Source organism: Oncorhynchus masou, chromosome 24 (assembly GCF_036934945.1).
Source record: "Oncorhynchus masou masou isolate Uvic2021 chromosome 24, UVic_Omas_1.1, whole genome shotgun sequence".
Taxonomy (NCBI): Eukaryota; Metazoa; Chordata; class Actinopteri; order Salmoniformes; family Salmonidae; genus Oncorhynchus; species Oncorhynchus masou.
The window spans coordinates 25,580,516-25,605,115 of record NC_088235.1 but is presented as its reverse complement, the minus strand read 5'-3'; the positions used below and the strand labels follow the sequence as shown (position 1 = coordinate 25,605,115).

Sequence of the window (24,600 nt, the reverse complement as noted above, 5' to 3'; positions counted from 1 at the left end):
TATCCGTGTCCGTCTGTGTATCCACGTGTCTATCCGTGTATCTATCCGTGTCCGTCTGTGTATCCACGTGTCTATCCGTGTATCTATCCGTGTCCGTCTGTGTATCCACGTGTCCTTAAGTGCTCACCTGTGTGTAAGCGGCGACGTAGGAGTGTGATCCGTCGAAGAGGAAGAGGTACTCTACGGTCCTACCCTGTGCCTGCAGCTGAGAACACATCTCAAACGCCACGCAGGCTCCAAAGGAGTATCCGGCGATCCGGTACGGACCCTCTGATTGCACCTTTACACACAAAAAACAGAGACAGTTATTTATAAATCACTAATTATCTATAATTGACCTAAATGTACATGACAAACAAAGCTGTGGTTAGTATATTACGTACCTGACATATACACTCCACATAGTATGCAGCCAGAGACTGGATACTGTCCAACGGAGCAGCTAGAGAGATGGATGGTTGAGTCATTTAGATCAAGGTTAAATCAAAGTTCATTTGTCCCATGCGTCGAAAACAACAGGTCTAGACATTACAATGAAATGCTTACTTACAAGCCCTTAACCAACAATACAGTTCAAGAAATAGAGTTAAGATTTACTTATTTTCCACCAAAATTTGCAAATAAATAAATAAAAAATCTCATTTTGTCTGTCATAGTTGAAGTGTACCTATGATGAAAATTACAGGCCTCTCATATTTTTAAGTGGGAGAACTTGCACAATTGGTGTCTGCCTAAATACTCTTTTGCCCCACTGTATATACTGAGATCATAAGACACTTAAATAAAGTCCACCTGTGTGCAATCCAACTAGTTATGTGACTTCTGAAGGTAATTGGCTGCACCAGATCTTATTTAGGAGCTTCACAGCAAAGGGGGTGAATACATATGCACGCACCACTTTTCCCTTTTTAATTTGGAATATTTTGTGTATGTCCATTACATGAAATCCAAATAAAAATCCATTTAAATTACAGGTTGTAATGCAAGACAATATGAAACACACCAAGGGAATGAATACTTTTGCAAGGCATTTGTGCGCGCGTCTGTATATGTCTTCATGTGTACCTTTAGTGCACTGCAGGCCGTAGCAGGGAACACTGAGCTTGGCGGTGAGCGTTCGGAAGGCAGCGATGGATCCCTCTATAGGGTGGACCAGGAACAGCGGGCGCTCAACACTCTGCACCTCGTTGAGACGTGAGACCGTGGGGCTGTCTGGGTTGACCAGCATCAAACTGAGGTCCGACTCCAACAGAGAACGCACTCCTCCCTTCTTCACTGGAGACTGACGGGACTCTAGAGTAAGAGAGAGAGTGAGAGACATGATCCCAAGAAACACACACAAACACACAACACACACACACCTGCTGTTCCTGCCGGTTGGCTAGACAGCTCTCTGAGCTTGTTGATGGTGAGCTGTCGGATCTCCCTCATTGCCATGACAATGTCGTAGTCGCGCTCCAGTGTCTGACGCACTTCCACGCCCATAAGAGAGTCCAGACCCAGATCAGCCAATGAGGCGTCAGCGTTCAGGCTGCTGACATCACGTACACCTGAGAGAGGGAGGGAGGGTGAGAAGTTACATATCAAACACACATCACGAATACATACCAAATTAGGGATGCAAAATCCTGACCAACAATGGGGCGCCAGCATGACTTCTGGAATATCAGAATGGAACCTCTCTTACCCAGTATATGAGCAACAGCCTCCACCAGGTCTCTCTGTCCGGTTCCTTCGCTCTTCACCACGCTCCTCTCTGCCAGCACGAAGCTCGACATCACCGGACGCCGCTCGCACAGGAAGCGGTCCAGCACCTCCAAACAGGAAGTGATGCGCTGTGGGAGAGTTCCACCCACTACCACGTCATTACCGCCTATGGTCTCCAGGACAACGCCCACGTCACCAATGGCGCCCCACTGGACAGCCAATCCAGGCAGGCTGTCGTGGAGCCGCTGCTCACACACGCGCTCCATGGCAGAGTTAGCGTAACCATAGTTACTCTGGCCGGCGTTGCCGCGGCCGCAGCTCACAGAGGAGAAGGCTACGAAGTAACTGAGGTCTGGACACATCTTTCTGGTCACACTGAGGAGAAAAAAATAAGAATATGAGATATTAATTTTTGTCTCCACAATTTGATAATGTGGGTTCTTGAGTCTCAAATATTTCTTGATCTAAAATATATATTATTTTTGTTTTTCAACCATTGTTTTGGATTTCACCTTAAATTCAAACCAAACTAATTTGACTCTCTTCTGAGGGAAGCGAGGCAGAGCCAAGGTTGAGGATAGCACTATATTAGGCTGGAGAATGCCATCTCACTTGTCTAGGTGGAGGGTGCCGTTGTATTTGGGTTGGTTGACATCCAGGAACAGCTGAGGAGTCAGATTCTCTAGCATACCATCCTTCAACACCTGGTACACACACAGACAGGAGAGAGACAGACAGGTTAGAGAGAGAGATGAGACTGGTGAAACAGGGACAGGTGAAGGAGACAGGTTAAGACAGGTGAGAACAGTGTACAGGTAGGAGGGGGTCGTTACCATGGCAAGGTGAAAGACTCCTCCCACAGGCCCCAACCTGCAGGCCTCGTTAATGAGTTGCTCTGCCCCCTCCTGGGTGCTGACGTCACTGGTGGAAACCAGCACCTGCACGCCCATCCCCTGCCACTCACGCACACGCTTGGCCTGGTAACCTAGCAACATGAACCGACAATGACAAAGGTGACTGAACTGTCACTAACAAATCAGCAGCGTGTAGCTAACTTCTGCGTGTCGCTAACGGCACCCTCCACCTAGACAAGTGGAGGGTGCCGACTAGGTAGCCTAGTGGTTAGAGCTGACAAGGTAAAAATCTGGTGTTCTGCCCTTGAAACAGGCAGTTAACCCACCGTTCTCTGGTAGGCCGTTATTGTAAAATAAGAATTTGTTCTTAACGGACTTGCCAAGCACAATGGCTTGGTTAGCCGTAAAAGTTATTGTCTCTCTTACCGTTGCGGATGCCCGATCTGGAGGTGAGCACCAGTTTGCGGGCGCCCCTCTCCGTCAGCCAATGGGCGAGCTCCAGCCCGAAGCCACCCAGTCCCCCGGTGATGATGTAAGAGTGGGAGGCGGGGCAGAAGGTACGGCAGATGGCGGGGAGGGAGAGGGGCGAGCCCACCGCCTGGGTACCATTACCCATCTCCTCAGAACGCACCTAGAGAAAGACATCAGATACAACACAAATATATATCAGACTAGAATTAAAAACAGTGATAAGTGTGATTAGTAGAAATAACTGTGTTACAACAGCATCATAAACGTGTAATATGTCTGTAAAGTAGTGTTGTAAGCAAATTAGTGTTGAGAGGAAAAATATAAAAAACAAGTGATGGAAAGGTTTAAAAAGCAAATTGAGGAAATGGAAAAAGCTTTTTTTGTGAGGAAGAAAAATCAGCTAAGGAACGAGTTCAGTAACTGACCTGCAGCTGTACTTTGCCGATGTGTTTTCCCTGGGCCATGTATCTGAAGGCCTCCTCCACCTGGTCTCTCTCAAACACTGTAGTCCTCAGAGGCTTGACTACACCTCCCACAATGCCCTCCTTCAGCAGCTGGGACACCTCCTCCCACTCCCGGTTCCCCTCCTCAAACAGGGCGTCCAGTAGGATTCCGTGGAACGCCACGTTCTTCAGGAAGAGAGCCATTCCTGAGGGAAACAGGAACGCATGTCAGATAGATCAGCTGCAGTGGCACAGTGAGTTGGGGACAAAATAGCTGCCATGCAGAGAGCCGTTGCAGTGTACTGACCCAGAGGGGAGTTGCAGTGTACTGACCCAGAGGGGAGTTGCAGTGTACTGACCCAGAGGGGAGTTGCAGTGTACTGACCCAGAGGGGAGTTGCAGTGTACTGACCCAGAGGGGAGTTGCAGTGTACTGACCCAGAGGGGAGTTGCAGTGTACTGACCCAGAGGGGAGTTGCAGTGTACTGACCCAGAGGGGAGTTGTTGGACAGGTCGTATTTGCCGATCTCCAGGAAGCGTCCGTGTCGAGCCAGACAGCGAAGACTGGCCTGCAGCTTCTCCTCAGCCAGGGAGTTCAACACCATGTTCACTCCTAAACACAGACACATCCAGGATACACAACACCATGTTCACTCCTAAACACAGACACATCCAGGATACACAACACTATGTTCACTAAACACAGACACATCCAGGATACACAACACCATGTTCACTCCTACACACAGACACATCCAGGACACACAACACCATGTTCACTAAACACAGACACATCCAGGATACACAACACCATGTTCACTAAACACAGACACATCCAGGATACACAACACCATGTTCACTCCTACACACAGACACATCCAGGATACACAACACTATGTTCACTAAACACAGACACATCCAGGATACACAACACCATGTTCACTCCTAAACACAGAGACATCCAGGATTAACAATACCATGTTCACTCCTAAACACAGAGACATCCAGGATACACAATACCATGTTCACTCCTAAACACAGAGACATCCAGGATACACAATACCATGTTCACTCCTAAACACAGAGACATCCAGGATACACAACACCATGTTCACTCCTAAACACAGACACATCCAGGATACACAACACCATGTTCACTCCTAAACACAGAGACATCCAGGATACACAACACCATGTTCACTCCTAAACACAGAGACATCCAGGATACACAACACCATGTTCACTCCTAAACACAGATACATCCAGGATACACAACACCATGTTCACTCCTAAACACAGAGACATCCAGGATACACAACACCATGTTCACTCCTAAACACAGACACATCCAGGATACACAACACCATGTTCACTCCTAAACACAGAGACATCCAGGATACACAATACCATGTTCACTCCTAAACACAGACACATCCAGGATACACAACACCATGTTCACTCCTAAACACAGAGACATCCAGGATACACAACACCATGTTCACTCCTAAACACAGAGACATCCAGGATACACAACACCATGTTCACTCCTAAACACAGAGACATCCAGGATACACAACACCATGTTCACTCCTAAACACAGAGACATCCAGGATACACAACACCATGTTCACTCCTAAACACAGAGACATCCAGGATACACAACACTATGTTCACTAAACACAGACACATCCAGGATACACAACACCATGTTCACTCCTAAACACAGAGACATCCAGGATTAACAATACCATGTTCACTCCTAAACACAGAGACATCCAGGATACACAATACCATGTTCACTCCTAAACACAGAGACATCCAGGATACACAACACCATGTTCACTCCTAAACACAGACACATCCAGGATACACAACACCATGTTCACTCCTAAACACAGAGACATCCAGGATACACAACACCATGTTCACTCCTAAACACAGAGACATCCAGGATACACAATACCATGTTCACTCCTAAACACAGAGACATCCAGGATACACAACACCATGTTCACTCCTAAACACAGATACATCCAGGATACACAACACCATGTTCACTCCTAAACACAGAGACATCCAGGATACACAACACCATGTTCACTCCTAAACACAGACACATCCAGGATACACAACACCATGTTCACTCCTAAACACAGAGACATCCAGGATACACAATACCATGTTCACTCCTAAACACAGACACATCCAGGATACACAACACCATGTTCACTCCTAAACACAGAGACATCCAGGATACACAACACCATGTTCACTCCTAAACACAGAGACATCCAGGATACACAACACCATGTTCACTCCTAAACACAGAGACATCCAGGATACACAACACCATGTTCACTCCTAAACACAGAGACATCCAGGATACACAACACCATGTTCACTCCTAAACACAGAGACATCCAGGACACACAACACCATGTTCACTCCTAAACACAGAGACATCCAGGATACACAACACCATGTTCACTCCTAAACACAGAGACATCCAGGATACACGATACCATGTTCACTAAACACAGAGACATCCAGGATACACAACACCATGTTCACTAAACACAGAGACATCCAGGATACACAACACTATGTTCACTCCTAAACACAGAGACATCCAGGATACACAACACCATGTTCACTCCTAAACACAGAGACATCCAGGATACACAACACCATGTTCACTCCTAAACACAGAGACATCCAGGATACACAATACCATGTTCACTCCTAAACACAGAGACATCCAGGATACACAATAACATGTTCACTAAACACAGAGACATTCAGGATAAATAAGACCACATTTAATTTGTCCTTTGTGGCTCATTGGAGCATGCAGTGCCAAGGGTCGTGGGTTCAATTCCCGCTGGGGCCACCAATATATTGGTGGGTAAAACGTATGCTGGATTTGATGGCTTAACATAAGGTATGTGTGCAAGGTATGACTGCATAGTTCAGTGACATGTTGGGTGAGTATCGTTGAAGTGTTTTGTGTGAGGCAAGTTTGGAAAGGAGCTGATATCTAAAGTGTGTCTGACCTTTTCCCTGTGTGTGTAGCAGGACGTGCTGTTCGAAGGTGGCGTCTCTAGAGTTGGCGAAGGACTCAGCGGTGAGCTGGGGGAAGCGCTCCTGTAGGTAGGCACGCTTCTCTGCTGAACCTGAGACAGAACACAAACACAGGTTACAGACACACATCTATGGCTAAATGCACTGACAATCCTGGCACTAACAGGCTGAGTGTGTCTCCAGTACTCACCAACAGTAGTGAAAACCCTACAGTGCTGACTGAGTGCAATGGCGATGGCAGCCTGGCCAACGCCCCCTGACCCTGAGTGGATGAGGACACTCTCGCCTGGGCGGAGCCTGCCTCGCACCACCAGCGAGTAGTAGGCTGTAGAATAGACCACTGGCACCGACGCAGCCTGCTCCAGGGTCCTAGAGAGAAACCTTAAGTTACTAACGATACCTTAGTCAAAATGCATAAGACATCACCAGTAAATAGATAGAAAATCTGTGATGTTCTGGGAACGGACTATGGCTCTGTATTCCCAAATTATAGGAGCGCTGATCTTGGATTAGGTTCCCTCTTATTTATTAGGATTTAAAATGCTACTTTTTTTAACTAGGCAAGTCAGTTAAGAACAAATTCTTATTTTCAATGACGGCCTAGGAACAGTGGGTTAACTGGCTGTTCAGGGGCAGAACGACAGATTTTTACCTTGTCAGCTCATGGATTCGATCTTGCAAACTTTTGTTTACTAGGCCAATGCTCTAACCACTAGGCTACCTGCCACCCCCACTTAAGTGCACTGCATAGGGAATAGGGTGTCCTTTGGGATCATCCCAGTGCCTCACCAGCTGTCTGGGACGTCCCAGAGGAAGCGTGTGTCAGCGTCAACGCAAGTGGCCAGGCCTTTAGCAGGCAACAGCCCCATCACACGCCTACCGCTGGGGTCACGACCTGAGAACTCCATACCCAACATGCACTGCTGCAGGGCCAGGTCACCTACAGAGGGAGAGGGTAGTCAGGTTGTTGTGGGTGTGTGTGTGTGTGTGTGTGTGTGTGTGTGTGTGTGTGAGTAAATCTGGCTGTGCGGGAGTGTCCCTGTGCGTTTGTCTCCAAAGTGATGTGTGTACCTGGGATGGCGTCCGGTGGCAGTTTCCCGGTGGCCAGCATGATGTCTCTGAAGTTGAGGGAGCTGTAGTAGACCCGACACAGCTGCACGTGGGGGCTGCTCGCCACAAAATGACGGAGGGGCGAGGCGATCCAACGCAGGGAGGAGAGGTCACCGCGGGTCAACACGTTAACGTAAGCCTGCTCTGTCAACTCCTCACTCAGATCTGAGAGGAGAGATGTTAAGATTGGTATTCTTGAGCCTAGGGCTAGTCTGACATCAACTCTTCTAGTATTTATCATTAGGGAATAATTATATCATCAAGCTCCTATGTAATAACTGAACGTGTGAGAAGAGAGATGGCAGCGTGTTGTCGTACCCTGAGAGATGAGCTGGTGTCTGAACATTCCCCAGTGTCCATCCCTGAACACGTTCATACACAGGTCTCCCTCCAGCACAGACCTCATGGAACTATGGGTAGGCTGCAGGGTGGGCCCCACAGTGGACTCACACAGGTTGGACACAAATGCACACCTGTGGGGGGAGAGAGAGAGGTACAGCTTTAGTCTGTGATTCACAGCCAAGCTACTACCTTTCTAATATATACACAGACACACACATCTGTGCTTTTAAGGCGTACACAACTGTGCTGCTAATACCAATTCAATCCTTTCAGATCAACAGTCTAGGGGAAGGGGCGGGCTTGTTTCAAACCAGGCTTCATCTCACCGTATGCGGTTGCCACCAGGCTCCTGGCGCAGACAGTTGACCATGCCCACCACCCCAGAGTGGGTCTGGGTAGCAGTCAGCCAGACCGGAGAGTCCGAGGGCTCAGCCAGCGTCGCCTGGGGAGGAGAGACAGTTATAAAGGCTTATAAGCACTTAAAAAGGAGTTAACACAGACGCAGAGCCACACTCCCTCACCTTGAGTGTGTCCACCCACTGGTAGTCCATGCTGTCAACAGGCAGGAAGATGGGCTGTTTGCTGGGTAACCGACGGCGACACAGGAATAGGGCAGAGCCATAGAAGGACTTCCTAACAGCCACCAATTTGAGAGACGCATCAGAGAACAACTTCTCCCACTCAGCCTAGAGAATAGGAGGAGAAGAACAGCTGCAGGATTAGACATCATAACAGGTCATCACTGAGAGAACGGTCACAGGTGACTGTATGGTCAGTTTATGGATCCTCACTAAATACTGCCTGAAGCTGATAGGGCCCTGCTATGATACTTGAAGAGTAGCTAAGGGCTAAGAATAGTTATGGGCTTCGGTTGTCCATTGCAGTGTGACTGACCTGCGAGAACAGTCTCTGATGGTTGGTCTTGCTGTCCTTGGAGGTGAGGAAGGCCACGGTCTCCGCCAGAGTCTCTCCCTTCAATAGGGTGTGGAGCATCACAAAGCCCCCTTCTTTGGCCCCAGAGGCCAGGTTCTCTACCACCACCTCTGCCCCGACTCCCAGGGGCCCCCAGGCGTGATTACACACCACCAGGTCAGCCCCTCCGACTTCTCCCCCGGGCACGGGGCCCTGGTGGGGGTCCCACTGTGCCGCTGTGACTCCCAGGGCGTCCAGGGTGGTCTGATGAGGGGTCAGGAGGTCGAGGGTCATTGCCGTGGCAACATAGTCAAGGCGGAGCATTGGCTGGATGTTGAGGAGGGGCACGGCGCGGGAGAAGAGACGACCGTCGCTGGAGAGAGCCTGACGGGGAGAGACAGAGCCGGGTTAGAGAGGAGAGCCTGATGGTCTAGGAGAAGAACTAAAGATTCATTCAAATATGTTTTCTTTGTCACTTTCTTCTTGTTAAATCTCTTTATCGCGTCCCCAGACAAAGGCTTTGTAGTATCACGAGTCTAGCTCACCTCCAAGACTTTGATCTTCCCGGGGGTAGAGTTCTCCAGGGCTGTGTCCAGGCAGTGTCTGAGGGCTGGGCCGTCCAGCAGTCCATGTAGCAGGGTGTCCTGGAGGAGACAAGCCCTCTCCTTCTCAACAGTCTGCTCCAGCTCTGACCGCAGGTTACCGTTCAGCTCCAGACCGCACAGCAGAGACAGCAGCCGCAGCAAGCCAGGCTCAGAGGGCTCTGGGCTGGGTACAGCAGGGCCAGACACCCCCTCTAGACCAGGGATGGAGAGCTTGACGCCCTGAGGAGCCAGCTTCTTCTGCAGCTTGTGGATCAGACCTGGAGAGATGCATGAAACACAGAACTTGTATTTTAAAAAGGAATCCACTTAGATTGACAGTATTTAACCCTTTGTGATTATTTTTAGTATTATTTGTATAGGTAGGGGCTGTATAGGTGGGGGCTGTATAGGTAGGGGCTGTATAGGTAGGGGCTGTATAGGTAGGGGCTGTATAGGTAGGGGCTGTATAGGTAGGGGCTGTATAGGTAGGGGCTGTATAGGTGGGGGCTGTATAGGTAGGGGCTGTATAGGTAGGGGCTGTATAGGTAGGGGCTGTATAGGTGGGGGCTGTATAGGTGGGGGCTGTATAGGTGGGGGCTGTATAGGTAAGGGCTGTATAGGTAGGGGCTGTATAGGTAGGGGCTGTATAGGTGGGGGCTGTATAGGTGGGGGCTGTATAGGTGGGGGCTGTATAGGTGGGGGCTGTATAGGTAAGGGCTGTATAGGTAGGGGCTGTATAGGTAGGGGCTGTATAGGTAGGGGCTGTATAGGTAAGGGCTGTATAGGTAAGGGCTGTATAGGTAGGGGCTGTATAGGTAGGGGCTGTATAGGTAGGGGCTGTATAGGTAGGGGCTGTATAGGTAAGGGCTGTATAGGTAAGGGCTGTATAGGTAAGGGCTGTATAGGTAGGGGCTGTATAGGTAGGGGCTGTATAGGTAGGGGCTGTATAGGTGGGGGCTGTATAGGTAAGGGCTGTATAGGTAGGGGCTGTATAGGTAGGGGCTGTATAGGTAAGGGCTGTATAGGTAAGGGCTGTATAGGTAGGGGCTGTATAGGTAGGGGCTGTATAGGTAGGGGCTGTATAGGTAGGGGCTGTATAGGTAGGGGCTGTATAGGTAGGGGCTGTATAGGTAGGGGCTGTATAGGTAGGGGCTGTATAGGTAGGGGCTGTATAGGTAGGGGCTGTATAGGTAGGGGCTGTATAGGTAGGGGCTGTATAGGTAGGGGCTGTATAGGTAAGGGCTGCAATACATATTTTAAAACAGTGAAGCTGAAAGTCAAATTATTTTCTCACTGTTGGGATGATAAAGGCAACAGGAAGTAGACATCTAACCTTTACAGTTCTTTAGTTGGTCTCCTAGTTTGTCATTGGCTGACAGGCATTCTGTCTCCAGGTAGGGAACGAACACAAATTCCTCCAGGGTGGGCGGGCTCTGTTGTTGCTGACGACGCGGCGCTACCGTGGCGTGCAGGCCGCAGATCTGGACTCCGCCGGCCACAATGTTGTCAAGGCAACGGCTGACGTGGACGTCCACCACTGGGATGAGAGAGGGAACAGTCAGAGGAAATAATAAACACACTTAATATTGAGTGGAGCGAGTGTGTGTTGTTACACACCTTTCTTCCCCTCTGCATAGTCAGTGACCCTCTCCTGGTGGATGTTGGGGTCCACACATACAGAGCGGATCCGCGTGGGTAGGCGAAGGCTGCGTCCTGATAGGCCAACCACGATCATCTGCAGCATGGTGTCCAGGAAGGTCACCCAGTTACCGGTCCACTGCAGCTTCCCACTGTCACCTACAACCAATCACAGACAGGGATAGAGCAAGATCAGAGGGAATCAACCAATGACTGAGGAAAACAACTTCTAGTACTTACTACAACGAACGACCCATCTTAGTAGCCACCCAGTAGGAAATAAGCCTTCATAAAGAGGTTCACAGAGTCTTTCTCTCTGACAGACACACACCTGCATTGTTGGACTCCAGGATGCCCTGGAAGGTCTTGCCATAGTCGTAACCGCGGAGACGGAGCTCCTTGTAGATGTCATGGGCCGTCAGGCGCAGTTCGGGGTCACCGTCGTCCCCGGCGACAGGCTTACCGATCTGAGAGCAAAATGAGTCCAGAGCAGAGTCCTCCAGAATGCTCACCTTGCCTGCACAGACAGCGAGGAGCATGGGATAAGGTGAGAGACCATGTGGAGGACCAAGGAGAAGGCATGCATGTAGAGTTCATAGTGACTGTGTATACAGTAGTTATTAGCATGTAACAGAGCATGTAGAAACCATCCTGATTTACAAATCAAACATTTATCTTGGATGCTTATAGGAGAGTATACATACCACTGACAGCCAGGTTGCCATTCTCAGACACCTCAAACCGACTGGTGGCGGGCATGACACGCACCTCCAACTGGACTGAACCTGACAGAGAGAAGACGGAGAGAGAGAGCGTGGGGGGAGAGAGAGAGCGTGGGGGGAGAGAGAGAGCGTGGGGGGAGAGAGAGAGCGGGCGTGGAAAGAGAGCGTGGGGGGAGAGAGAGAGGGTGTGGAGAGAGAGAGAGCGCGTGGAGAGAGAGGGAGGGGGGAGAGAGGGATGGGTGTGGGGGAGAGGGAGAGAGACCGGGTGAGTGCACATTGAAGGTCAGCAATGAACCACAGCAAAAGATTGACAACCCAAACAGACAACCCATGATCGAATACCTCCCCTGCCTTCATCCATCCCTCTCTCACCAGTCTTGGGTAAGATGGTGGCCCTGTGGATGGTGACGTCCTCGAAGTTGACAGGGGTGGTTTCCATGACAACTCCAAGGCTCCTCACCAGGGTCCTCCAGGCTAGCACCAGGTAACCCGTGGCCGGGTACAAGACACGCCCATCGATGCAGTGGCCAATCATATAGTAGTCTGGAGACTCTGGGTTCATGTCTAGGGGAAGAGGAGAACAACTCTGTTATTGTCCGATAGAGTGTGTGTGGACGTACAACTTTGTATGTGTGTGTTCTGTGTCGGTGTATGCATGTCTCTCACCAATGTTATAGATGGTAGCTGAGGTGGACCCTCCAGAACCAGCAGGGAAGTCCTCAGCCTTGGGTACATCCCAGGTCTGGGTGTGATCCCACTGCACCAGGGGGGAGATCAGAGGGGTGCCCGCGGGCACCGGGTACTCCACGTGCGGGTACAGCTGCTTACTGGCCACGTTGATCCTGGACACAAAGGAGAGATGCTTGGTATTGAGGCATCTGACACAAGTATAGCTTTTCTAGGACTCAAAACTAAACATTTTATTACATGCATGTTTTGGCTTGTACTATGGACCATCAGAGTTTATGAGATTAACATTATGTCAAAGCAAGGTCAGAATGCCATCTTGCAGTATTGGAACATAGCTGGTGTCTTTATTAAAACAACAACACCATATAAAGCTGAATTAGGTTCAGAATAGAAGTGCATCAGTTGCATAATGATGACATTAGAGGCATGGCATGTCAGCAGACGGACCCGTTCATGTAGACCTTGCCGATGTGAGAGAGGAAGAACTCCAGGTTGTTGGCATGGCCTCTCCTCATCAGGGGCAGGATGGAACACGTGGGCTTCAGGCTGCGCTTCAGGATCGCCTGCAGGGGGAGACAGAGCAGTTTCACACAGAGTAATGACCACAACAGATACAGTTGAAGTTGGAAGTGTACATACACCTTAGCCAAATACATTTAAACTCAGTTTCACAATTCCTGACATTTAATCCTAGCAAATATTCCCTGTCTTAGGTCAGTTAGGATCACCACCTTGTTTTAAGAATGTGAAATGTCAGAAAAATAGTAGAGATAATGATTGATTTCAGCTTTTATTTATTTCATCACATGCCCAGTGGGTCAGACGTTTACATACACTCAATTAGTATTTGGTAGCATTGCCTTTAAATTGTTGAACTTGGGTCAAACGTTTCAGGGAGCCTTCCACAAGCTTCCCACAATAAATTCCTCCTGACAGAGCTGGCGTAACTGAGTCAAGTCTGTAGGCCTCCTTGCTCGCACACGCTTTTTCAGTTCTGCCCACACATTTTCTATAGGTTTGAAGTCAGGGCTTTGTGAAGGCTACTCCAATACCTGGACCTTGTTGTCCTTAAGCCATAACTTTGGAAGTATGCTTGGGGTCATTGTTCATTTGGAAGACCCATGTGACCAAGCTTTAACTTCCTGACTGATGTCTTGAGATGTGCACTTCACAAAATAGATGGTAGATACACTGCTCAAAAAAATAAAGGGAACACTTAAACAAAACAATATAACTCCAAGTCAATCACAATTCTGTGAAATCAAACTGTCCACTTAGGAAGCAACACTGATTGACAATACATTTCACATGCTGTTGTGCAAATGGAATAGACAACAGGTGGAAATTATAGGCAATTAGCAAGATACCCCCAATAAAGGAGTGGTTCTGCAGGTGGTGACCACAGACCACTTCTCAGTTCCTATGCTTCCTGGCTGATGTTTTGGTCACTTTTGAATGCTGGCGGTGCTTTTACTCTAGTGGTAGCATGAGACTGAGTCTACAACCCACACAAGTACATCAAAGTTGGATCAGCCCGTAGTGTAGTTTTCCACTTTAATTTTGAGTGGGACTCCAAATCCAGACCTCCATGGGTTGATAAATTTGATTTCCATTGATAATTTGTGTGATTTTGTTGTCAGCACATTCAACTATGTAAAGAAAAGTATTTAATAAGAATATTTCATTCATTCAGATCTAGGATGTGTTATTTTAGTGTTCCCTTTATTTTTTTGAGCAGTGTATATTGAAGCAACCAGTCCCTCCTGCAGCAAAGCAATCCCACAACTGCCAACCCTGTGCTTCACGGTTGGGATGGTGTTCTTCAGCTTGGAAGCATCCTCCCCCTTTTTCCTCCAAACATAACGATGGTCATTATGGCCAAACAGTTCTATTTTTGTTTCATCAGACCAGAAAAAAATTACGATCTTTGTCCCCATGTGCAGTTGCAAACCGTAGTCTGGCTTTTGTTATGGCGGTTTTGGAGCAGTGGCTTCTTCCTTGCTGAGCGGCCTTTCAGGTAATGTCGATATAGGACTCATTCTACTGTGGATATAGATACTTTTGAACCTGTTTCCTCCAGCTTCTTCACAAGGTCCTTTGCTGTTGTTCTGGGATTGATTTGCACTTTTCACACCAAAGTACGTCCTAGGAGACTGAACACGTCTCCTTCCTGAGCGGTATGACGGATGCATGGTCCCATGGTGTTTATACTTGCATACTATTGTTTGTAATGATGAACGGTGGTACCTTCAGGTGTTTGAAAATTGCTACCAAGGATGACTTGTGGAGGTCTACAATTTTTTTCTGAGGTCTTGGCTGATTTCTTTTGATTTTCCCATGATGTCAAGCAAAGAGGCACTGAGTTTGAAGGTAGGCCTTGAAATACATCCACAGGTACACCTCCAATTGACTCAAATGATGTCAATTAGCCTATCAGAAGCTTCTAAAGCCATGACATTTTCTGGAATTTTCCAAGCTGTTTAAAGGCACAGTCAACTTAGTGTATGTAAACTTCTGATCCACTGGAATTGTGATACAGTGAATTATAAGTGAAATAATCTGTCTGTAAACAATTGTTGGAAAAACTACTTGTGTAATGCACAAAGTAGATGTCCTAACCGACTTGCCAAAACTATAGTTTGTTAACAAGAAACTTGTGGAGTGGTTAAAAAATGAGTTTTAATGACTCCAACCTAAGTGTATGTAAACTTCCGACTTCAACTGTAAGTATGTGCATACATGTCAGGTGTGTGTGTTTCTGAGAGGAGAAAACGGTCACATTGTGACACTGTGTATTCACAGCAGTAGTGAATGAGTGGAGCCACCTCCTGTGTGTGTCTATATAGCGTGTGGTCTAACCTGCAGCAGAGCGTGTGGTGCTGTCTATATAGCGTGTAGTCTAACCTGCAGCAGAGCGTGTGGTGCTGTCTATATAGCGTGTGGTCTAACCTGCAGCAGAGCGTGTGGTGCTGTCTATACAGCGTGTGGTCTAACCTGCAGCAGAGCGTGTGGTGCTGTCTATACAGCGTGTAGTCTAACCTGCAGCAGAGCGTGTGGTGCTGTCTATATAGCGTGTAGTCTAACCTGCAGCAGAGCGTGTGGTGCTGTCTATATAGCGTGTAGTCTAACCTGCAGCAGAGCGTGTGGTGCTGTCTATATAGCGTGTGGTCTAACCTGCAGCAGAGCGTGTGGTGCTGTCTATATAGCGTGTGGTCTAACCTGCAGCAGAGCGTGTGGTGCTGTCTATATAGCGTGTGGTCTAACCTGCAGCAGAGCGTGTGGTGCTGTCTATATAGCGTGTGGTCTAACCTGCAGCAGAGCGTGTGGTGCTGTCTATATAGCGTGTGGTCTAACCTGCAGCAGAGCGTGTGGTGCTGTCTATATAGCGTGTGGTCTAACCTGCAGCAGAGCGTGTGGTGCTGTCTATATAGCGTGTAGTCTAACCTGCAGCAGAGCGTGTGGTGCTGTCTATATAGCGTGTAGTCTAACCTGCAGCAGAGCGTGTGGTGCTGTCTATATAGCGTGTAGTCTAACCTGCAGCAGAGCGTGTGGTGCTGTCTATATAGCGTGTGGTCTAACCTGCAGCAGAGCGTGTGGTGCTGTCTATATAGCGTGTAGTCTAACCTGCAGCAGAGCGTGTGGTGCTGTCTATATAGCGTGTAGTCTAACCTGCAGCAGAGCGTGTGGTGCTGTCTATATAGCGTGTAGTCTAACCTGCAGCAGAGCGTGTGGTGCTGTCTATATAGCGTGTAGTTTAACCTGCAGCAGAGCGTGTGGTGCTGTCTATATAGCGTGTAGTCTAACCTGCAGCAGAGCGTGTGGTGCTGTCTATATAGCGTGTAGTCTAACCTGCAGCAGAGCGTGTGGTGCTGTCTATATAGCGTGTGGTCTAACCTGCAGCAGAGCGTGTGGTGCTGTCTATATAGCGTGTGGTCTAACCTGCAGCAGAGCGTCTGGTGCTGTCTATATAGCATGTGGTCTAACCTGCAGCAGAGCGTGTGGTGCTGTCTATATAGCATGTGGTCTAACCTGCAGCAGAGCGTGTGGTGCTGTCTATATAGCGTGTAGTCTAACCTGCAGCAGAGCGTGTGGTGCTGTCTATATAGCGTGTGGTCTAACCTGCAGCAGAGCGTGTGGTGCTGTCTATATAGCGTGTGGTCTAACCTGCAGCAGAGCGTGTGGTGCTGTCTATATAGCGTGTGGTCTAACCTGCAGCAGAGCGTGTGGTGCTGTCTATATAGCGTGTAGTCTAACCTGCAGCAGAGCGTGTGGTGCTGTCTATATAGCGTGTAGTCTAACCTGCAGCAGAGCGTGTGGTGCTGTCTATATAGCGTGTAGTCTAACCTGCAGCAGAGCGTGTGGTGCTGTCTATATAGCATGTGGTCTAACCTGCAGCAGAGCGTGTGGTGCTGTCTATATAGCGTGTAGTCTAACCTGCAGCAGAGCGTGTGGTGCTGTCTATATAGCGTGTAGTCTAACCTGCAGCAGAGCGTGTGGTGCTGTCTATATAGCGTGTAGTCTAACCTGCAGCAGAGCGTGTGGTGCTGTCTATATAGCGTGTGGTCTAACCTGCAGCAGAGCGTGTGGTGCTGTCTATATAGCGTGTAGTCTAACCTGCAGCAGAGCGTGTGGTGCTGTCTATATAGCGTGTAGTCTAACCTGCAGCAGAGCGTGTGGTGCTGTCTATATAGCGTGTAGTCTAACCTGCAGCAGAGCGTGTGGTGCTGTCTATATAGCGTGTGGTCTAACCTGCAGCAGAGCGTGTGGTGCTGTCTATATAGCGTGTAGTCTAACCTGCAGCAGAGCGTGTGGTGCTGTCTATATAGCGTGTGGTCTAACCTGCAGCAGAGCGTGTGGTGCTGTCTATATAGCGTGTGGTCTAACCTGCAGCAGAGCGTGTGGTGCTGTCTATATAGCGTGTAGTCTAACCTGCAGCAGAGCGTGTGGTGCTGTCTATATAGCGTGTAGTCTAACCTGCAGCAGAGCGTGTGGTGCTGTCTATATAGCGTGTGGTCTAACCTGCAGCAGAGCGTGTGGTGCTGTCTATATAGCGTGTGGTCTAACCTGCAGCAGAGCGTGTGGTGCTGTCTATATAGCGTGTAGTCTAACCTGCAGCAGAGCGTGTGGTGCTGTCTATATAGCGTGTAGTCTAACCTGCAGCAGAGCGTGTGGTGCTGTCTATATAGCGTGTAGTCTAACCTGCAGCAGAGCGTGTGGTGCTGTCTATATAGCGTGTAGTCTAACCTGCAGCAGAGCGTGTGGTGCTGTCTATATAGCGTGTAGTCTAACCTGCAGCAGAGCGTGTGGTGCTGTCTATATAGCGTGTAGTCTAACCTGCAGCAGAGCGTGTGGTGCTGTCTATATAGCGTGTAGTCTAACCTGCAGCAGAGCGTGCTGTCTATGGTGCTGTCTATATAGCGTGTAGTCTAACCTGCAGCAGAGCGTGTGGTGCTGTCTATATAGCGTGTAGTCTAACCTGCAGCAGAGCGTGTGGTGCTGTCTATATAGCGTGTAGTCTAACCTGCAGCAGAGCGTGTGGTGCTGTCTATATAGCGTGTAGTCTAACCTGCAGCAGAGCGTGTGGTGCTGTCTATATAGCGTGTAGTCTAACCTGCAGCAGAGCGTGTGGTGCTGTCTATATAGCGTGTAGTCTAACCTGCAGCAGAGCGTGTGGTGCTGTCTATATAGCGTGTAGTCTAACCTGCAGCAGAGCGTGTGGTGCTGTCTATATAGCGTGTAGTCTAACCTGCAGCAGAGCGTGTGGTGCTGTCTATATAGCGTGTAGTCTAACCTGCAGCAGAGCGTGTGGTGCTGTCTATATAGCGTGTAGTCTAACCTGCTGTCAGCAGAGCGTGTGGTGCTGTCTATATAGCGTGTGGTCTAACCTGCAGCAGAGCGTGTGGTGCTGTCTATATAGCGTGTAGTCTAACCTGCAGCAGAGCGTGTGGTGCTGTCTATATAGCGTGTAGTCTAACCTGCAGCAGAGCGTGTGGTGCTGTCTATATAGCGTGTAGTCTAACCTGCAGCAGAGCGTGTGGTGCTGTCTATATAGCGTGTAGTCTAACCTGCAGCAGAGCGTGTGGTGCTGTCTATATAGCGTGTGGTCTAACCTGCAGCAGAGCGTGTGGTGCTGTCTATATAGCGTGTGGTCTAACCTGCAGCAGAGCGTGTGGTGCTGTCTATATAGCGTGTAGTCTAACCTGCAGCAGAGCGTGTGGTGCTGTCTATATAGCGTGTGGTCTAACCTGCAGCAGAGCGTGTGGTGCTGTCTATATAGCGTGTGGTCTAACCTGCAGCAGAGCGTGTGGTGCTGTCTATATAGCGTGTAGTCTAACCTGCAGCAGAGCGTGTGGTGCTGTCTATATAGCGTGTGGTCTAACCTGCAGCAGAGCGTGTGGTGCTGTCTATATAGCGTGTGGTCTAACCTGCAGCAGAGCGTGTGGTGCTGTCTATATAGCGTGTAGTCTAACCTGCAGCAGAGCGTGTGGTGCTGTCTATATAGCGTGTAGTCTAACCTGCAGCAGAGCGTGTGGTGCTGTCTATATAGCGTGTAGTCTAACCTGCAGCAGAGCGTGTGGTGCTGTCTATATAGCGTGTGGTCTAACCTGCAGCAGAGCGTGTGGTGCTGTCTATATAGCGTGTGGTCTAACCTGCAGCAGAGCGTGTGGTGCTGTCTATATAGCGTGTGGTCTAACCTGCAGCAGAGCGTGTGGTGCTGTCTATATAGCGTGTAGTCTAACCTGCAGCAGAGCGTGTGGTGCTGTCTATATAGCGTGTAGTCTAACCTGCAGCAGAGCGTGTGGTGCTGTCTATATAGCGTGTGGTCTAACCTGCAGCAGAGCGTGTGGTGCTGTCTATATAGCGTGTAGTCTAACCTGCAGCAGAGCGTGTGGTGCTGTCTATATAGCGTGTAGTCTAACCTGCAGCAGAGCGTGTGGTGCTGTCTATATAGCGTGTAGTCTAACCTGCAGCAGAGCGTGTGGTGCTGTCTATATAGCGTGTAGTCTAACCTGCAGCAGAGCGTGTGGTGCTGTCTATATAGCGTGTAGTCTAACCTGCAGAAGAGCGTGTGGTGCTGTCTATATAGCGTGTAGTCTAACCTGCAGCAGAGCGTGTGGTGCTGTCTATATAGCGTGTGGTCTAACCTGCAGCAGAGCGTGTGGTGCTGTCTATATAGCGTGTGGTCTAACCTGCAGCAGAGCGTCTGGTGCTGTCTATATAGCATGTGGTCTAACCTGCAGCAGAGCGTGTGGTGCTGTCTATATAGCATGTGGTCTAACCTGCAGCAGAGCGTGTGGTGCTGTCTATATAGCGTGTAGTCTAACCTGCAGCAGAGCGTGTGGTGCTGTCTATATAGCGTGTGGTCTAACCTGCAGCAGAGCGTGTGGTGCTGTCTATATAGCGTGTGGTCTAACCTGCAGCAGAGCGTGTGGTGCTGTCTATATAGCGTGTGGTCTAACCTGCAGCAGAGCGTGTGGTGCTGTCTATATAGCGTGTAGTCTAACCTGCAGCAGAGCGTGTGGTGCTGTCTATATAGCGTGTAGTCTAACCTGCAGCAGAGCGTGTGGTGCTGTCTATATAGCGTGTAGTCTAACCTGCAGCAGAGCGTGTGGTGCTGTCTATATAGCATGTGGTCTAACCTGCAGCAGAGCGTGTGGTGCTGTCTATATAGCGTGTAGTCTAACCTGCAGCAGAGCGTGTGGTGCTGTCTATATAGCGTGGTGCTGTCTATAGTCTAACCTGCAGCAGAGCGTGTGGTGCTGTCTATATAGCGTGTAGTCTAACCTGCAGCAGAGCGTGTGGTGCTGTCTATATAGCGTGTGGTCTAACCTGCAGCAGAGCGTGTGGTGCTGTCTATATAGCGTGTAGTCTAACCTGCAGCAGAGCGTGTGGTGCTGTCTATATAGCGTGTAGTCTAACCTGCAGCAGAGCGTGTGGTGCTGTCTATATAGCGTGTAGTCTAACCTGCAGCAGAGCGTGTGGTGCTGTCTATATAGCGTGTGGTCTAACCTGCAGCAGAGCGTGTGGTGCTGTCTATATAGCGTGTAGTCTAACCTGCAGCAGAGCGTGTGGTGCTGTCTATATAGCGTGTGGTCTAACCTGCAGCAGAGCGTGTGGTGCTGTCTATATAGCGTGTGGTCTAACCTGCAGCAGAGCGTGTGGTGCTGTCTATATAGCGTGTAGTCTAACCTGCAGCAGAGCGTGTGGTGCTGTCTATATAGCGTGTAGTCTAACCTGCAGCAGAGCGTGTGGTGCTGTCTATATAGCATGTGGTCTAACCTGCAGCAGAGCGTGTGGTGCTGTCTATATAGCGTGTGGTCTAACCTGCAGCAGAGCGTGTGGTGCTGTCTATATAGCGTGTAGTCTAACCTGCAGCAGAGCGTGTGGTGCTGTCTATATAGCGTGTAGTCTAACCTGCAGCAGAGCGTGTGGTGCTGTCTATATAGCGTGTAGTCTAACCTGCAGCAGAGCGTGTGGTGCTGTCTATATAGCGTGTAGTCTAACCTGCAGCAGAGCGTGTGGTGCTGTCTATATAGCGTGTAGTCTAACCTGCAGCAGAGCGTGTGGTGCTGTCTATATAGCGTGTAGTCTAACCTGCAGCAGAGCGTGTGGTGCTGTCTATATAGCGTGTAGTCTAACCTGCAGCAGTGTGCTGTCTAACCTGCAGCAGAGCGTGTGGTGCTGTCTATATAGCGTGTAGTCTAACCTGCAGCAGAGCGTGTGGTGCTGTCTATATAGCGTGTAGTCTAACCTGCAGCAGAGCGTGTGGTGCTGTCTATATAGCGTGTAGTCTAACCTGCAGCAGAGCGTGTGGTGCTGTCTATATAGCGTGTAGTCTAACCTGCAGCAGAGCGTGTGGTGCTGTCTATATAGCGTGTAGTCTAACCTGCAGCAGAGCGTGTGGTGCTGTCTATATAGCGTGTAGTCTAACCTGCAGCAGAGCGTGTGGTGCTGTCTATATAGCGTGTAGTCTAACCTGCAGCAGAGCGTGTGGTGCTGTCTATATAGCGTGTAGTCTAACCTGCAGCAGAGCGTGTGGTGCTGTCTATATAGCGTGTAGTCTAACCTGCAGCAGAGCGTGTGGTGCTGTCTATATAGCGTGTAGTCTAACCTGCAGCAGAGCGTGTGGTGCTGTCTATATAGCATGTGGTCTAACCTGCAGCAGAGCGTGTGGTGCTGTCTATATAGCGTGTAGTCTAACCTGCAGCAGAGCGTGTGGTGCTGTCTATATAGCGTGTAGTCTAACCTGCAGCAGAGCGTGTGGTGCTGTCTATATAGCGTGTAGTCTAACCTGCAGCAGAGCGTGTGGTGCTGTCTATATAGCGTGTAGTCTAACCTGCAGCAGAGCGTGTGGTGCTGTCTATATAGCGTGTGGTCTAACCTGCAGCAGAGCGTGTGGTGCTGTCTATATAGCGTGTGGTCTAACCTGCAGCAGAGCGTGTGGTGCTGTCTATATAGCGTGTAGTCTAACCTGCAGCAGAGCGTGTGGTGCTGTCTATATAGCGTGTAGTCTAACCTGCAGCAGAGCGTGTGGTGCTGTCTATATAGCGTGTAGTCTAACCTGCAGCAGAGCGTGTGGTGCTGTCTATATAGCGTGTAGTCTAACCTGCAGCAGAGCGTGTGGTGCTGTCTATATAGCGTGTAGTCTAACCTGCAGCAGAGCGTGTGGTGCTGTCTATATAGCGTGTAGTCTAACCTGCAGCAGAGCGTGTGGTGCTGTCTATATAGCGTGTAGTCTAACCTGCAGCAGAGCGTGTGGTGCTGTCTATATAGCGTGTAGTCTAACCTGCAGCAGAGCGTGTGGTGCTGTCTATATAGCGTGTAGTCTAACCTGCAGCAGAGCGTGTGGTGCTGTCTATATAGCGTGTAGTCTAACCTGCAGCAGAGCGTGTGGTGCTGTCTATATAGCGTGTAGTCTAACCTGCAGCAGAGCGTGTGGTGCTGTCTATATAGCGTGTAGTCTAACCTGCAGCAGAGCGTGTGGTGCTGTCTATATAGCGTGTAGTCTAACCTGCAGCAGAGCGTGTGGTGCTGTCTATATAGCGTGTAGTCTAACCTGCAGCAGAGCGTGTGGTGCTGTCTATATAGCGTGTAGTCTAACCTGCAGCAGAGCGTGTGGTGCTGTCTATATAGCGTGTAGTCTAACCTGCAGCAGAGCGTGTGGTGCTGTCTATATAGCGTGTAGTCTAACCTGCAGCAGAGCGTGTGGTGCTGTCTATATAGCGTGTAGTCTAACCTGCAGCAGAGCGTGTGGTGCTGTCTATATAGCGTGTAGTCTAACCTGCAGCAGAGCGTGTGGTGCTGTCTATATAGCATGTGGTCTAACCTGCAGCAGAGCGTGTGGTGCTGTCTATATAGCGTGTAGTCTAACCTGCAGCAGAGCGTGTGGTGCTGTCTATATAGCGTGTAGTCTAACCTGCAGCAGAGCGTGTGGTGCTGTCTATATAGCGTGTAGTCTAACCTGCAGCAGAGCGTGTGGTGCTGTCTATATAGCGTGTAGTCTAACCTGCAGCAGAGCGTGTGGTGCTGTCTATATAGCGTGTGGTCTAACCTGCAGCAGAGCGTGTGGTGCTGTCTATATAGCGTGTGGTCTAACCTGCAGCAGAGCGTGTGGTGCTGTCTATATAGCGTGTAGTCTAACCTGCAGCAGAGCGTGTGGTGCTGTCTATATAGCGTGTGGTCTAACCTGCAGCAGAGCGTGTGGTGCTGTCTATATAGCGTGTAGTCTAACCTGCAGCAGAGCGTGTGGTGCTGTCTATATAGCGTGTAGTCTAACCTGCAGCAGAGCGTGTGGTGCTGTCTATATAGCGTGTGGTCTAACCTGCAGCAGAGCGTGTGGTGCTGTCTATATAGCGTGTAGTCTAACCTGCAGCAGAGCGTGTGGTGCTGTCTATATAGCGTGTAGTCTAACCTGCAGCAGAGCGTGTGGTGCTGTCTATATAGCGTGTAGTCTAACCTGCAGCAGAGCGTGTGGTGCTGTCTATATAGCGTGTAGTCTAACCTGCAGCAGAGCGTGTGGTGCTGTCTATATAGCGTGTAGTCTAACCTGCAGCAGAGCGTGTGGTGCTGTCTATATAGCGTGTAGTCTAACCTGCAGCAGAGCGTGTGGTGCTGTCTATATAGCGTGTAGTCTAACCTGCAGCAGAGCGTGTGGTGCTGTCTATATAGCGTGTAGTCTAACCTGCAGCAGAGCGTGTGGTGCTGTCTATATAGCGTGTAGTCTAACCTGCAGCAGAGCGTGTGGTGCTGTCTATATAGCGTGTAGTCTAACCTGCAGCAGAGCGTGTGGTGCTGTCTATATAGCGTGTAGTCTAACCTGCAGCAGAGCGTGTGGTGCTGTCTATATAGCGTGTAGTCTAACCTGCAGCAGAGCGTGTGGTGCTGTCTATATAGCGTGTAGTCTAACCTGCAGCAGAGCGTGTGGTGCTGTCTATATAGCGTGTAGTCTAACCTGCAGCAGAGCGTGTGGTGCTGTCTATATAGCGTGTGGTCTAACCTGCAGCAGAGCGTGTGGTGCTGTCTATATAGCGTGTAGTCTAACCTGCAGCAGAGCGTGTGGTGCTGTCTATATAGCGTGTAGTCTAACCTGCAGCAGAGCGTGTGGTGCTGTCTATATAGCGTGTAGTCTAACCTGCAGCAGAGCGTGTGGTGCTGTCTATATAGCGTGTAGTCTAACCTGCAGCAGAGCGTGTGGTGCTGTCTATATAGCGTGTAGTCTAACCTGCAGCAGAGCGTGTGGTGCTGTCTATATAGCGTGTAGTCTAACCTGCAGCAGAGCGTGTGGTGCTGTCTATATAGCGTGTAGTCTAACCTGCAGCAGAGCGTGTGGTGCTGTCTATATAGCGTGTTGTCTAACCTGCAGCAGAGCGTGTGGTGCTGTCTATATAGCGTGTAGTCTAACCTGCAGCAGAGCGTGTGGTGCTGTCTATATAGCGTGTAGTCTAACCTGCAGCAGAGCGTGTGGTGCTGTCTATATAGCATGTGGTCTAACCTGCAGCAGTGCATGTGGTGCTGTCTATATAGCGTGTAGTCTAACCTGCAGCAGA

General features: G+C 49.5%; 1 protein-coding gene across 2 annotated transcripts in view; it reads right to left on the bottom strand.

Annotated features, from left to right (window-relative positions):
* The window catches only part of LOC135511930 (fatty acid synthase-like), a 57,875-nt gene that overhangs the window by 8,233 nt on the left and 25,042 nt on the right, over positions 1 to 24,600 (bottom strand). For both annotated transcript variants that reach the window (XM_064933458.1, XM_064933459.1), the window contains exons 15-40: positions 13,001 to 13,116; positions 12,530 to 12,705; positions 12,236 to 12,427; positions 11,846 to 11,926; positions 11,473 to 11,658; positions 11,121 to 11,300; positions 10,837 to 11,040; positions 9,465 to 9,781; positions 8,902 to 9,303; positions 8,529 to 8,693; positions 8,334 to 8,449; positions 7,984 to 8,138; positions 7,627 to 7,830; positions 7,345 to 7,495; positions 6,746 to 6,924; positions 6,528 to 6,647; positions 3,965 to 4,087; positions 3,458 to 3,681; positions 2,988 to 3,192; positions 2,541 to 2,692; positions 2,320 to 2,411; positions 1,688 to 2,082; positions 1,362 to 1,550; positions 1,066 to 1,293; positions 384 to 442; positions 128 to 280 (exon numbers count right to left, since the gene is read on the bottom strand). In XM_064933458.1, coding sequence (XP_064789530.1) covers positions 128 to 280; positions 384 to 442; positions 1,066 to 1,293; positions 1,362 to 1,550; positions 1,688 to 2,082; positions 2,320 to 2,411; positions 2,541 to 2,692; positions 2,988 to 3,192; positions 3,458 to 3,681; positions 3,965 to 4,087; positions 6,528 to 6,647; positions 6,746 to 6,924; positions 7,345 to 7,495; positions 7,627 to 7,830; positions 7,984 to 8,138; positions 8,334 to 8,449; positions 8,529 to 8,693; positions 8,902 to 9,303; positions 9,465 to 9,781; positions 10,837 to 11,040; positions 11,121 to 11,300; positions 11,473 to 11,658; positions 11,846 to 11,926; positions 12,236 to 12,427; positions 12,530 to 12,705; positions 13,001 to 13,116 — 4,764 coding nt within the window. The remainder of the gene's footprint in view (positions 1 to 127; positions 281 to 383; positions 443 to 1,065; positions 1,294 to 1,361; positions 1,551 to 1,687; positions 2,083 to 2,319; positions 2,412 to 2,540; positions 2,693 to 2,987; positions 3,193 to 3,457; positions 3,682 to 3,964; positions 4,088 to 6,527; positions 6,648 to 6,745; positions 6,925 to 7,344; positions 7,496 to 7,626; positions 7,831 to 7,983; positions 8,139 to 8,333; positions 8,450 to 8,528; positions 8,694 to 8,901; positions 9,304 to 9,464; positions 9,782 to 10,836; positions 11,041 to 11,120; positions 11,301 to 11,472; positions 11,659 to 11,845; positions 11,927 to 12,235; positions 12,428 to 12,529; positions 12,706 to 13,000; positions 13,117 to 24,600) is intronic.